The 12,612-nt window shown below is 38.2% G+C and overlaps 2 protein-coding genes across 3 annotated transcripts; one reads left to right on the top strand and one right to left on the bottom strand.

Moving 5' to 3' along the window:
• The first annotated feature begins 3,168 nt into the window (after positions 1-3,168).
• On the top strand, positions 3,169-6,380 carry LOC110753492 (putative E3 ubiquitin-protein ligase LUL2). Its single transcript, XM_021954394.2, has 3 exons — positions 3,169-3,887; positions 5,274-5,766; positions 5,968-6,380. Exons 1-3 carry the CDS (start codon positions 3,388-3,390, stop codon positions 6,082-6,084), a joined length of 1,110 nt encoding a protein of 369 aa, XP_021810086.2. The 5' UTR covers positions 3,169-3,387; the 3' UTR covers positions 6,085-6,380.
• A 583-nt stretch (positions 6,381-6,963) lies between these two features.
• On the bottom strand, positions 6,964-9,725 carry LOC110753487 (uncharacterized). 2 transcript variants are annotated; one of them, XR_015836482.1, is made up of 2 exons: positions 7,737-9,405; positions 6,964-7,208 (listed from the first exon to the last, which is right to left on the bottom strand). XR_015836482.1 is itself a non-coding variant. In XM_021954391.2 (2 exons), the coding sequence occupies exon 2, from the start codon at positions 9,214-9,216 to the stop codon at positions 7,789-7,791; it is 1,428 nt and encodes a 475-aa protein (XP_021810083.2). In that variant the 5' UTR covers positions 9,217-9,243; positions 9,417-9,725; the 3' UTR covers positions 7,507-7,788. The 2 variants fall into 2 exon arrangements, 1 of the variants encoding a protein (XP_021810083.2); XM_021954391.2 differs by lacking the exon at positions 6,964-7,208 and adding an exon at positions 9,417-9,725 and having other exon boundaries at positions 7,507-9,243.
• Between the last annotated feature and the right edge of the window lie 2,887 nt (positions 9,726-12,612).

Raw genomic sequence — 12,612 nt, 5'->3', positions numbered from 1 at the left:
ATTTCATTTAATAAAATGAAAAGTATGCATCAATAGAAATCATTAACTTTACATCATGTGATTAATTAATGAAATTAGATGTTACCAAAAAATGAGGTTTCTCTAGCATTACTCACACGGCGGTCATCACCGTGCCGAGTCAAGTGCCGAGTCAAGGCACAGTCATGGTGTCATGTGGCAAGTCTCTCAATTTCATATGACGAAAACACCCTTGTCTATCCAAAGAACAAAGTACACAATCATTACCATACCTGGCTTGTGTGTTTATAAGATATTTTTGTTCACACACATTTGAATGAATCAAAGTTTGAAAGGAGGAATGGAGTGTGGTCAACAGTTTCTCATAGATGGTTCACATATCCAAAATATTTATGTTTGGAAGTTGGGACCGGTCTAGTAAACTAGGAGGTCTAGTCTATGGTCTATGGTCTCTACGACACTATATCTAATATCTAGAATACGCGTGGTGGTCTCTTGTTGGACAGTACAAGTCCTACATTACACGGTGGAATTGATTTTATAAATAATCGCATCGAAATGTTTCATTATTTAGTTTGAAGTCAAAGAAGTCAATATCCACCAAAGTAATGCCAATTTGGTATATGAATGTGCAAGAATAAGACCTTTCTAGAATAAGAAACTATGACAAAATTTTGATTTGATCAATTCTATCTCTTGTGACAAATGACAAAATTGGTTAGACCAAATTTCCATGCCATTCAAATCCATTATGAATCACCTTTCTTTACCCATAATCCTCTTGGGTTTGAGTCAGATATTGAACTAAATTGTTGAATTTGTAAGCTCATTAACTTGGTTGAGTTAACTGACCCAGTAATAGTGTGCTTGTTAAGAAAACGGAGTGCTATGTATGTATTCGTTGAAAATACAGAAAACATGTTTAGAGCATTCTTACTTTTACACTGTATTTTTATCTCGTTTCCTTAAAATAGTATCCCATGTTTTTTTTAGAACAAAAATTAACCCGCCGAACAAACCCGTATCTAATGAATTTTGAATTTAGAAAATAGAAAACAGGCTTGCAAAACATAACCAAACGCCTCTAAGTACCCTCTCGTCAAAATCCCCCTCATCATAAAAGCTCCCATGAATTCATTATATTATGGTCACTCTTATCAAGGGAGACAATGATCTTCTATATGTGAATTCATGATCCACAGGGCATTGAACACACTTTAAGATTCTATTCTCACACACCAGCTTAGCATTTTGGATTATTAGCTTGGATGGCTTTAATTACAAGAAGCAGTTGAAATTCCCGTTTTTCTTTGTCACGTTTTCCTTATCCTTGAACCTTAATTGGATTTCCTTGCCTCCTTTGTTGAAACAGATAGCCATCAAAACCGACATCAACTTGGCACTCAAAATCAAGCATATCATATATAAAGCCCCTTCAATTAAATTGGTTTTCTTGACTTTTGTCCAACTATATTTATATTTAGGAGACAAAAAAAAAATATATATATATATATATATAATTTGTTGTTCATGGCTAGTTTGGTAATTTTGTGAGATAGATGAGGGATTGGATATGCCATCGTCTTCAAATTGCACGAGTAGGTTTAGTGTCAAGTCTCAATGTTAGGTTGCTTGTTTTGCAAGGAAACGAGTAAGCCATAGCCATGTAATGGGATTAGGTATCCTGAGTAAAAATCGATAATGCATGTTGCTAGATATTACAGTGGACTACACGTGTAAGGCATATAACATATCCTTTAATATTCATACCACAAGTGCAAAATTAGGCACAAACAGCCTTTAGGTAAGTTTTTTTTGCTGGGCTTGTAAAGATGGTGATGGAGACTGGTTTTGACTTTGAACAAGGTAGAGTTCAACTAGAGATGGTGAAATAAGTGCTGCAAATTACCTATCTCAGTATTTTATACTTTAATGGTTGCTATCAGGAAAAAGAAGATGGTAAAGGTAATAAAGATTATAAAGTAATAGTAAAAAATAGATTTTATTATTACGATCTAAAACTTTTAACTTGGTTGACGACAACGATATTTATGGGAGTGATTTTTTTTTATGATTTTGTATGTATTGAAATATGTTATAAAATTGAAGGGATGAACAGAGAGAATATCACACAAAGATTATGTATGGTTACTCAATAATTCATGACATGGTGATAAGGGGCATGCATCATCGCTCAAAATATCTCTTGTGGACCGCCCAGTTGCTTGTAAAGTGGGAACCACATTCCCTTTTGTCTAAAAAAGATAAAAATTTGTATGTCGCTGAATAACATTGTTTTGCTCTCCTTAACTAATCACGTTCTGTCATGCGTGATAATAATGAAATATGATGAAACATGATTAGATTGAGATAGCAAAACAGTGTTATTCTCGTGACACAATTTCAACATGAAAACTTGGATATCAACTGCTGGCTAATGGAAGCAATAAATTATCAGAAGTTTTCCTTATGATACCTTATCTACCTGCCCTGACCTCTTTTGTTGAAACAGAACTTATATTATGCGCATCTCCAATGCAAACAAAATGACATCATCATTCACTGCCTCGATATGAAAAGCAACTTGGCAACCAAAATCAGGCATATCATGATTCATGAGTCACATGCCCAAGCAAGCCAACTTGTATTCTTCTTCCTCAAGCCAATAACATACATGCATGCATGCATGCATGGTATGAATATGATGCTAGCTTCAACATGCGCATATATAACATATTCCAAAGAACTCCGGGCAACGGGGGAGACTATGCAAAATCCACCGTTGCCCGGAGCATTAAGGTTGGAGTCACTTGACTCCCTCTCCAGATACAAATTCGACTTTCACAATATCTTTGATGTACTTAATCTTATCTTCTTTCTTCCTGGTCCGATGAATTCATGTGTAATCTAATAATGTTGATATATACAGATTAGAAAAAGGAAAAAGCTGTTAGCTTTAGCTGTGGAGCATAAACTCTTTCTAGTCTCAATTCCCATCATCTCATATGGATGGTGTTTTGGGTGGAGCTTTACGCAACCCATTCCACCCAATCTCCACCCACCCATTATTATTACAAAACAATACAAGATTCCTCTCTCTCTCTCTCTCTCTTCTTTCTTTTATTTATTTATTTTTATTTTAAGTCCCTTTCCTATATATTATTATTAGTTTTAGTGTTTTTTTTTTCATTTTTATACTTCTCTGTTACTATCCAAATTTATCTTTCACTTCGAACAGCACACGAAGAGAAAAACAAAAACAAAGTTCCAATCTTTCACATCTTCTCTGTGCAAAAAACAAAGTTCCAATCTTTCACATCTTCTAAATCTGTCTGATAACACAACCTAAGGTTTTCAGGCTGAATTTGTTTGCTTCCCGAGAAATATTTCAACACCACCAAACCCAACATGGGAAACAGCGGCAGTAGAAGCAACGGCGGAAGGCGGCGACATGGTACCCGCCAAAACCATCCGTCTCCGCCGCCTCCCGCGCCACCTCAGCCCGAAATCTCTCCAAACCGATACGTATTCGCCGCGGCGACCCCGTACCCGTCTCAGTACCAGAACCAGAACCCGAATCCGAACCCGAACCCGAACCCGCCACAGTACTACCAGTACCCGGGCTACTACCCGCCGCCGCCTATGCCGATGCCTTTGCCTGCTCCTTACGATCATCACCACCGTGTGCCCCACCCGCATATGGACCCGGCCCATCCAAATTGGGCCGGCGGCCGGTACCGGTGCGGTCCTGTAATGCAGGCTCCGACGCCGTATGTCGAGCATCAGAAGGCGGTTACTATAAGGAACGATGTGAATCTGAAGAAGGAATCTCTCAAGGTCGAGCCCGATGAGGAAAACCCTGGAAGCTTCCTTGTCTCTTTTACTTTTGATGCCACGGTTGCTGGGAGGTATCATATGAAGCTTAAAGCTTTTGTCTTGAACTTGAAGTTTGCTTTTTCACTAACTTCTGTTTTGTTTCTGCATTAAATGCCTAATTGGGGGCTGATATTTGGTTTTATGTGGGATTAGCTTAATTGGGCTTTATTTTTATTGGTTTGGTTGTTTTTATTTTGTTGTGTTAGCTTGGACTGGTGGAATGTGGAGATTGAATTTGTAGGATTGAGACAGTTTGGAAAAGTAGCAGTTTTGAGGGAAATTGGTAATCAATTGGATAGTAGATTACTAGTTATGGAAGTTTGGAAGACAATTTTGATGAGAATCCAAGTGTTATTGAAAAGGACGACTTTCATCACCATTTTGAAGTGATGATTGCCATTCTAGCTTGATCCATTTGTATTGCTTTTGAAGAAGGCAAGATGGATAGGTTAACAGGATGGATAGGTGACTTGATGGTGTGTACCAATGATTGATTTTGTTGGTTTTTCAGTTCTAATTGTTTCCAAAAGCTTAAGCTGTTAGGATGCGAGCCAATTTTTTTTTTTATATTCTAACACTCTCCCTAACATGTGGACCTTTTCCCACCCCTAAAGATCCAAATGGATGAATTTTAACATAAATTCTTATCTTTCAGTTTTCAGGATTTGAAACATATTCTATGATACTAAGATAAATCTTGTTGGTTTACCAAGGTTTTGGAACTGTGGCAAACCAACATTATGTATCAAGTGACCTTCAGTCATCTATGATCGCAGTGGTGATTATAGTATATAAAATAGGTACAATTGCTTTGGGGAACCTTACTGGAGTGAAAGGGCATAAGTGTCTAGACAATTCATATGGGATAAGAGCGTGATTGGTGACAATGAGTTGTTTGCTTTTCTCAGTATTATCTTTTAGCAATAAGGATTTGCGGAACTCGTTTATAACTGGTGAATACGGATTAATGAGGGTGTTTACCTCAGAAATGTCGATTAGGAAAAATAAGATGATGATGTGAGGACTTTAGGTTTCTATATGGTTTTGGTGGTGTTGAGATATAAGAAATTGTTCTCATATATGTGGCCATCTAATCTTTCAGCTTGGTATATTCTTTTGGTACTTAAATTCCACAGCCTAGTATATTTCCCTTGTTTGAGGTACACAAGGAATGATACTTTATGCATCACAGATCATACTCAAATACCATGCTGTGATGACATTTCAATGTGGAATTATAGTAGTGGTATCTTTTTTGGGCCAAGGTGTTGATAACTCATTTGATTTACATGCATAACTGTTGGAGGATAAGGCTTTATTAAGATTGTAGTGCAGTAAGATCCTTACATTTTTATGTTCTTTAACATTATCTGATCATCTGGTTATTTTTAATCTTAATATATGGCTTTGTGAAACAGCATCACCATTATCTTCTTTGCGAAAGAAAGTGAGGACTGTAACCTGACACCAACAAAGTCTAACCTTCCACCTGTGACGGTACATTTTCAACAAGGTCTCGGCCAGAAGTTCAGACAGCCCTCTGGAACTGGAATTAATTTCTCAATGTTTGAGGAGACAGAATTACTGAAAGTAACGGACTTGGATATCTATCCTATAGCTGTAAAGGCAGAGGCATCCCCACCTAACCAGGATGGATCAGAGGGAAACCCTGTATCCGTAACAACAAACTCCCAGATAACTCAGGCCATATTTGAGAGGGAGAAAGGTGAATTCCAGGTGAGGGTTGTCAAGCAGATTCTTTGGGTGAATGGATTGAGGTATGAACTACAGGAGATATATGGCATTGGTAATTCAGTTGAGGGTGACTTGGACGGGAATGACCCAGGAAAAGAATGTGTCATTTGCCTGTCTGAACCACGGGACACAACTGTTCTTCCATGCAGACACATGGTAATCATACTTCCCTGTTTTTCTTTTCAAAGTTTGTCACAATTGCAAATGGAATGAGCTGAGGATCTTTTGTAGGTTTTAAAGGGTTACATTAACTTGCTTCCATCGAGTTATCATCTTGACAAACTAATGAAATTCACTCAACATGAATAAGAAATTCTTCTTGGCTGATTATTGGTTGGGTTTTCTTTCTTGCTGCAGTGTATGTGCAGTGGGTGTGCCAAGGTTTTGAGATTCCAGACAAACCGTTGCCCAATTTGCCGACAACCAGTTGAGAGGCTTTTGGAGATAAAGGTCAACAATGGTCCGGAGGAATGAGAGGATGTGTTCTGCCACTAGCATTCTGTATGGTTAATGGCACCCTCCTTCCCCACCCCCTCCTTTCTTCCTCCTCATTTGTTTTTCAAGAATTAAAAAGGCAAGTTATATGCTGTATGAAGTGTCAAGTGGCAATGCTTCATAAATATACATCTTCTACATTTGGTTTGCTTCTACTGTTGTAATTATTTCTTTCAAGAAAGGTTAATGTAGATAATCATCTGCAGTATTTGGCACAAATTTTCCAGTTCCAACTGGGCAAAGAGAAGTATAAGACCTAGCTTTTTTCTTGTCCATTTTACTTTTTTGGGGGGTCTGAAGAGAGTTTGTCTTATCACACTTTTCTAGTTTCCACAGGTGAGCAGGTAACTTGAGGCTTCTATGCTTTAAGGTAAGGTAAAATTACTAAATCAGGCACATGCTACTGACGGCAAAACAGCTTAATCACAATTTAGCAAAAGTCCAAGAGAGGTTTCATTATCAACTTTTTGTGGCCATATATGAATCAGTGAACTCAACGGCGCTAAATAATTGCTACTAATAGCAACAATTTAGTGCGGTAGATCGTCTATCACTTTCATTATTTTATATCAGCAAACGTGGATGCGTCAAGTCTCTTGAAGTTGCCATGGTCCTCTTTTTTTCAAAGGTCGTCTCCAAGTGTGCATTTTGAAGTAGACTGTGATTGGCTTTCAAGAGCTATGATTTTGGTCTCCTAGTTTTCGCTAAGTTTCATTTTGATCCTTGTGGTTTCAATTAATTTTCAATTAAATGACTTAATTTTATCCATTTCTTCAACATAATTAGCATGCTTGTGAAATAGGAGAGGGTAAATTGGCCTTTTTGGAAGTATAAAAACGCCACCCACACACATGCTAATTCCGTTGAAATAGTGGCTGAGTTAAGCCATTTTCCTCACATTGCAACAATCAGTAAATTACAGAGGTTAAATACAATTGAAACTATATGGACCAAAGCGAAACTTCACTTGAAACTATAATCAAGCTTATGTACAATTTAATGTTAGTCTACTATCTAACGATAAAATGGGTGTATCACTTTCTAGTGTTGATTGTAGCCAGTGAAGTCGCTGATTGCTTCAATCCTCGAGCAGTTGGTAAGCCCTGAAATAATGCCAATAAAGTGGTCATGCTAAAGCCAGGGTCAGCACAAAGGCGAGGGCGAAAAAATAAAGCAAAGAAACTTTGCATTCATTTGTGGGAAGCTCATAACAAAGTCCATCACCACGCTGTGCTTACGGCGTAAACAAATAATTATAAGAAGCTAGACAGAAGATTGAATTAGATTAAGGGTTAAGTTTCCTTCCACCACTTTAAGCATATCAAGTTCTTCAGCGGCGGGGCCTAGAAAGCATTTCTAAACGAGTTTCCAAGAACAAGAAAGAATCAAAGTCAAACCATATAAAACACACATAGAACATACGATTAATAAGTTACCAAGTTGGAAAGCTCAAATGGCCAACCAATCATGAAGCAACAACTTGGATGTTTTTCATCCTACACAAAGTACTTAAACAGTACACACCACACAAGATAACAATGGTTGTTTATTTTAACCTAAGTGCCCAACCATTAAAGCAACTTTTGATGTAGGGACTATAGATGTCCCCCACATCCTACATGGTAACTTACCGAGTTCAACAACATAACACACTACGGTCGAAACATGATCAAACCGAACGGATCAAAGAACATCAACAGGGTTGCCGTCTCCCCACCACTGATGGACAAAGACACCACTGCTACGGAGGCTTCCGAAGATGTCCATGCAGTCCACCGGCATTGCACCTCCTGCATCAACACCGCCGGAGCAATGAAGAAACAGCTCGTCTACAAAGCATATGGCTCCACTTTCAAACAGCTCTGTGAGGAACTTCAGTTCTACATTCCCTGCATTCATCTTCAGGACCACGAAATCTGCAAACTGCACTGTTTCCTTAAACCAGGCATGGAAATCAAACCCTTCATCTCCTACATATGGCTCTGTTTCTCCATCAGTTGTAACATTGACTTGAGCCTTAATTCCAGCCAGCCCTGGATGATAAACAAAGGTGATTCCTGGCTTTTTGACATAGGACAATAGAACAGAAGTGTTGTGGTCAACAAAATAAGTATGGAAAGCTTTGCGTTCGATGGGATAAGAGGGCAGGAACCAATTTGTAGCATTTGAGTTCAGGTGCTCCGCTGCCCCAATATCAACATAGACCAAGCGCTTCTTCGAGGAAAGATCAACAAAATTAGGCAAATAATTGAACTTCTTTCCATAATCGACTGGCTTTTCCTTCACAAGAGGCTCCATTTTCCCAATGAAAGGTCGATTGTTTGTGAGAGATTGGCAGTCAGCCGGAAGGCGATACTTCTCAAAAAGCCCAGCATTTTCATAACTTTTCCTGAACACAACCAAAGTGAAGTTACCGATGTGGTTAACATGCACAACGCTGGAACTTTTCAGCAACGAAGAAATTGGGGTGGCAGACCTAATCAAGCTATTCGGGGCGGAAATGCTGCTACCCACAAGTATTGCCCCAATCCCACCAGGGCTAAGTACACGCTCGATCTCGAGCACAAGAAGCGCAGGGACAGAAACCTTATCTAGATCCCTGGAGAGCACAAAATCAAAAGATTTGTCCTCATAGTCAATTTCGTACACGAACTGTTTGCGCTTCAGTGAGAAGAAGCGGCGTTCATAAACACCACGAGCATTGGGGAAACCCAAATCTTGCAACGCCAACACGGTTGAGGCGGAGCCTTCTCCAACACAGAGAGCTTTTGTACCATAATTCAATATCTGCTTGCTCATAAGCTCTCTGACCACACTGACAGTCAAGTTCACATCTTGCTTGCACCGGTCCGAATTGAAAGAGCCCCAAAAGGGATTCAGGTAACGACTCTGAAAGTTGAACTTTCCCGGGGCCAAGTCGACATGGGTATGGCCCAATTGGGAGGCGCAGTCACCCGGATTCACAAAAGTGAACATTGTTATATAGGGTCCTGACAAAATGTGAAGCAAGGGTATAATGGACATGGCCGAGGCGATAAAGAAAGCGCGGAAAAACACACGCCTGGCCAGAGACCCATGAAGGATCTGCGATTTCAGAGCCTTCAAATCCATGATTCTCTTCGTTTTGAAAATTCGGCTCTGAAACATAAGGCCCAAATCGTAACGCAAGCAAATGGGGTTTCTCGATCAAATATCAGGTCTTTTATCAAAAAGAGTAAAGTTGGGAATTTTGGTAAAGAATTCTATAAGAAAACTTTGCGAGGGGAAAAAGCCAAACACAGAATGAGAGAGTAGATTAGCGAGTGCAAAACCTGGAGGAGGTGTGATTCCCACCCACGAGGAGCCCCATCGTTTTTTGAATTACTAACCACACCCTCTTTGAAACTTTTGCTGGCTTCGTGTCGTACCAGACCCAATCCATATTTGCCAAAATTGAAACCCTACATTACATGGCGGAGGAGAGTGGCATCAATTATGGTGGATTTTGGGAGCCGACTCAGAAACCCTAGAATCGAATTGAAAAATCTGGAAATCAAAATTCGGGATTTTAGGGCGACTGAGAGCTTTTTTTTGAGTGAAGTGAAGCAGCAGAGAAACAGATCTGGTTTAATATAACAAAAGAAAACACTCTACTAGACTAGTAGCCCCCCATGGACAGCGATAAGGTCACCGACGCTAAAAAGAGACACGTGTCGACACCAGGAAGCTTCTCAACTCCAGCTAATCTTTTATCGCTCGTCCAACTGTGAAAAGCGCCAATAATTTTAATGATGAACCAAGTTATCGTTACAGCAAGTCACCCAGGAGAGAGAGTGAAAAATCGAGGCCGTTGGTCGGTGTGGGACCCACGGATAGATCAACGGCTCGATGCTTTTAATTGGGGAATCTAAATAAGTATGAGAAGATAATAATTTTAAAAAAATGGAGCGACGAGGCTGATTTGGCGTTACTATATAGATCTGAGTCTGGCAGAAGCGTGTGGTCTCCACTGGGAACTGTTTCATTGCAAATGAAGATCTGAGATTGATAGGCAGTGCTTTTAATGATGTTTTTATGACCGTCAGTTGAAATCGGACGGTTGAAATCGCGCTGCTGGAGAAATTGGTAAATGCGGGTGAAGAATAGGGAACCATGTCCGGATTGCCACGTGGGCAGCATGATAGCGAAATGTCGTACGATTATGACGTGGACGCCGTTCAGTCTAGAAAAGTTAAGGAACGTTAGCATCAAGTGGAGGTTCACGTCTATCAATGGGCGCTGGATAATTCAATTACTTGGAACAAAATTTAGTGGGTTGATTAGCTATAATCTTTTTCGGTTTTGGGAAATAATTAGGTACAAACTTCCTTCCTTCCTTTTCATTGGTCCCTATTATACACTTACCTTGTATTAAAAAATGACGATTTTTTGTTAAATGGTTCGCGCGGCATTGATTTGTCTCTTTGTCATTCTGTGGTCCACTTGAATATAAATCAATCCAAATTCAACCTTGTTTAATTAATTTTACTACATATAAATTAAATTTTTTAGTATAGTGTGGTATTGGAGTATGGTCAAGTACTCGTCTATATGTTATAATATAAGTATATATTTATTGATATTCTACTTAAACGTAAGAAATCTTAATTATATTGTTCACCCGTATTATAACACGTAACAAATTATACGACGTAACATAACCATATTTCCAATACAATACAACAATTTGCATTCCTAAAATTATAGTATTAGATTTTACGGTCTCATATTTTGTCACACGTTGGCTTTCTTAATTTTTATGGTGAGCTTGATTAGCAAGAGGAAAAAAATTCAAGCCATACTTAAGAGAAAACCCTAAAGAAAGAAACCCATGTCACCCACCGCTCCCTTGGGCTTGGTGAGGGTAGGGAAAGGCCATGGTGGTCGAGGGTGTGGGGTTGTAGGGATGTGAGAGAGTGAGAGATTGGATTTTGATGGTTTGGGGTGGTGGGTTCATGAATTTTCTTTCATAGGATAAGAAAACACTACTACTAATAATGAAGATCAGTCGACTCTTAAATGTAAAAGAACACATCATATAAACAAATCAATTCACAAATTATATAACACAAACTCTACATCTTCTACCTAATTCATCTATTGCACGACACAATAAGAAGAATGAGAAGAGTGAGTCCATAGAACAAGAAGAATAACATAAGTAGAGGAGTAGAGGTTGCCCCATTGCCCTTCCTTAGTCTTCTTTGAGGCATTTTATCAAACACATTGCCCCCACCCAACACTACTACTAATAATGATTGCCTTCACTGGACCTTAATGGACCCGCCAGTAGTGTTGGAATAGGGAGGAGAGGCAATCGGATTAGGTGGTGGTGTGTTGGTTATTTATTTTTGAACTTATTTTATATTATAAAACTGAAGTGTTTTCTTTTTGTTTTTACCTTTGATTTTATTTAGTTTGTTTTTTCTTATTTTTGGATTCGAAAAGTCCCATTACCAACAAACAACGGGTCATTTTAGACTGAAAAATAAATAGACTTAAAAGAAATACCCAATAGAGCACATTCAATTTTGAAGACTACATAATCTAATACTAGCCTCTCTGTACGCGCTTTCGCATTTATGAGAAGTTTTTTTAAAAAAAAAAATTTAAAATTTATTTTAGAATTAAAAAAGATAATGGGTAATAAAAATAGTATATATTATCTTATTTTTCTTAATTTTTTTTAATATAAAAAAGTGTGAATTTACCATATTATCCTCTGCATTTTGAATGTTTCACCATTCTCTGCATTTTGCTTTATATATATAGATTAGGATTCATGAGCAATGCAACTTGGTGTGAATTTTGGGATCACTGCTATGGTCAAGCATATAATTTTAGAAGAAACATAAATACATAATAAGAAACAAAAAGGTGACCAGAGCGGTGAGGCCAATTCCTTGCACCCAAATTTATCTTATTCTCCATAAATTAATTAGATTATTTATTGTATAGGAAAAAAGGGAAAGAAAAATAATTATTTTCTTCATATAATACAAGTTAAACAAGTTTTTCATGTTATAAACAGATTATGTGCATTTGAAACTAATTTGATATTTTTATTAATTGTATTATATAATGTAATTGAAGGAAGTTGAAGTTGGGAGTAGTCCAACTCCTTAAAAGTTTGTCATAAATGTGATTGGTTCCTTATAACAAATAATTTCACTTGAGATTCTTTGATGCCAAACGTGGTTGATCCTAAATGGAGGACCAAAGGCTCACAGAGGGGAACCACCAAAGGCATCTCCTTCACATTATTGGAGACAAAATAATACGAGACAGGCTGGAGAAATCGAAATAAAAAAAAACTCCATCACCTTTCTTGTTGTATCAATGATTAAGACCTCTATACTTCCAGATTTCCAACTAACTCAAAATGAAAGAAACCATTAATTTAATTTGGGCTCCACATAATGGGGTCATGATCATAGATCACGTCGACCTAATATAATATAATCTAATGATCCATATAAGTTATAATGG

Source organism: Prunus avium, chromosome 6 (assembly GCF_965620075.1).
Source record: "Prunus avium chromosome 6, drPruAviu1.hap1.1, whole genome shotgun sequence".
Lineage (NCBI taxonomy): Eukaryota > Viridiplantae > Streptophyta > Magnoliopsida > Rosales > Rosaceae > Prunus > Prunus avium.
This window is presented reverse-complemented; position numbering and strand designations above follow the sequence as displayed.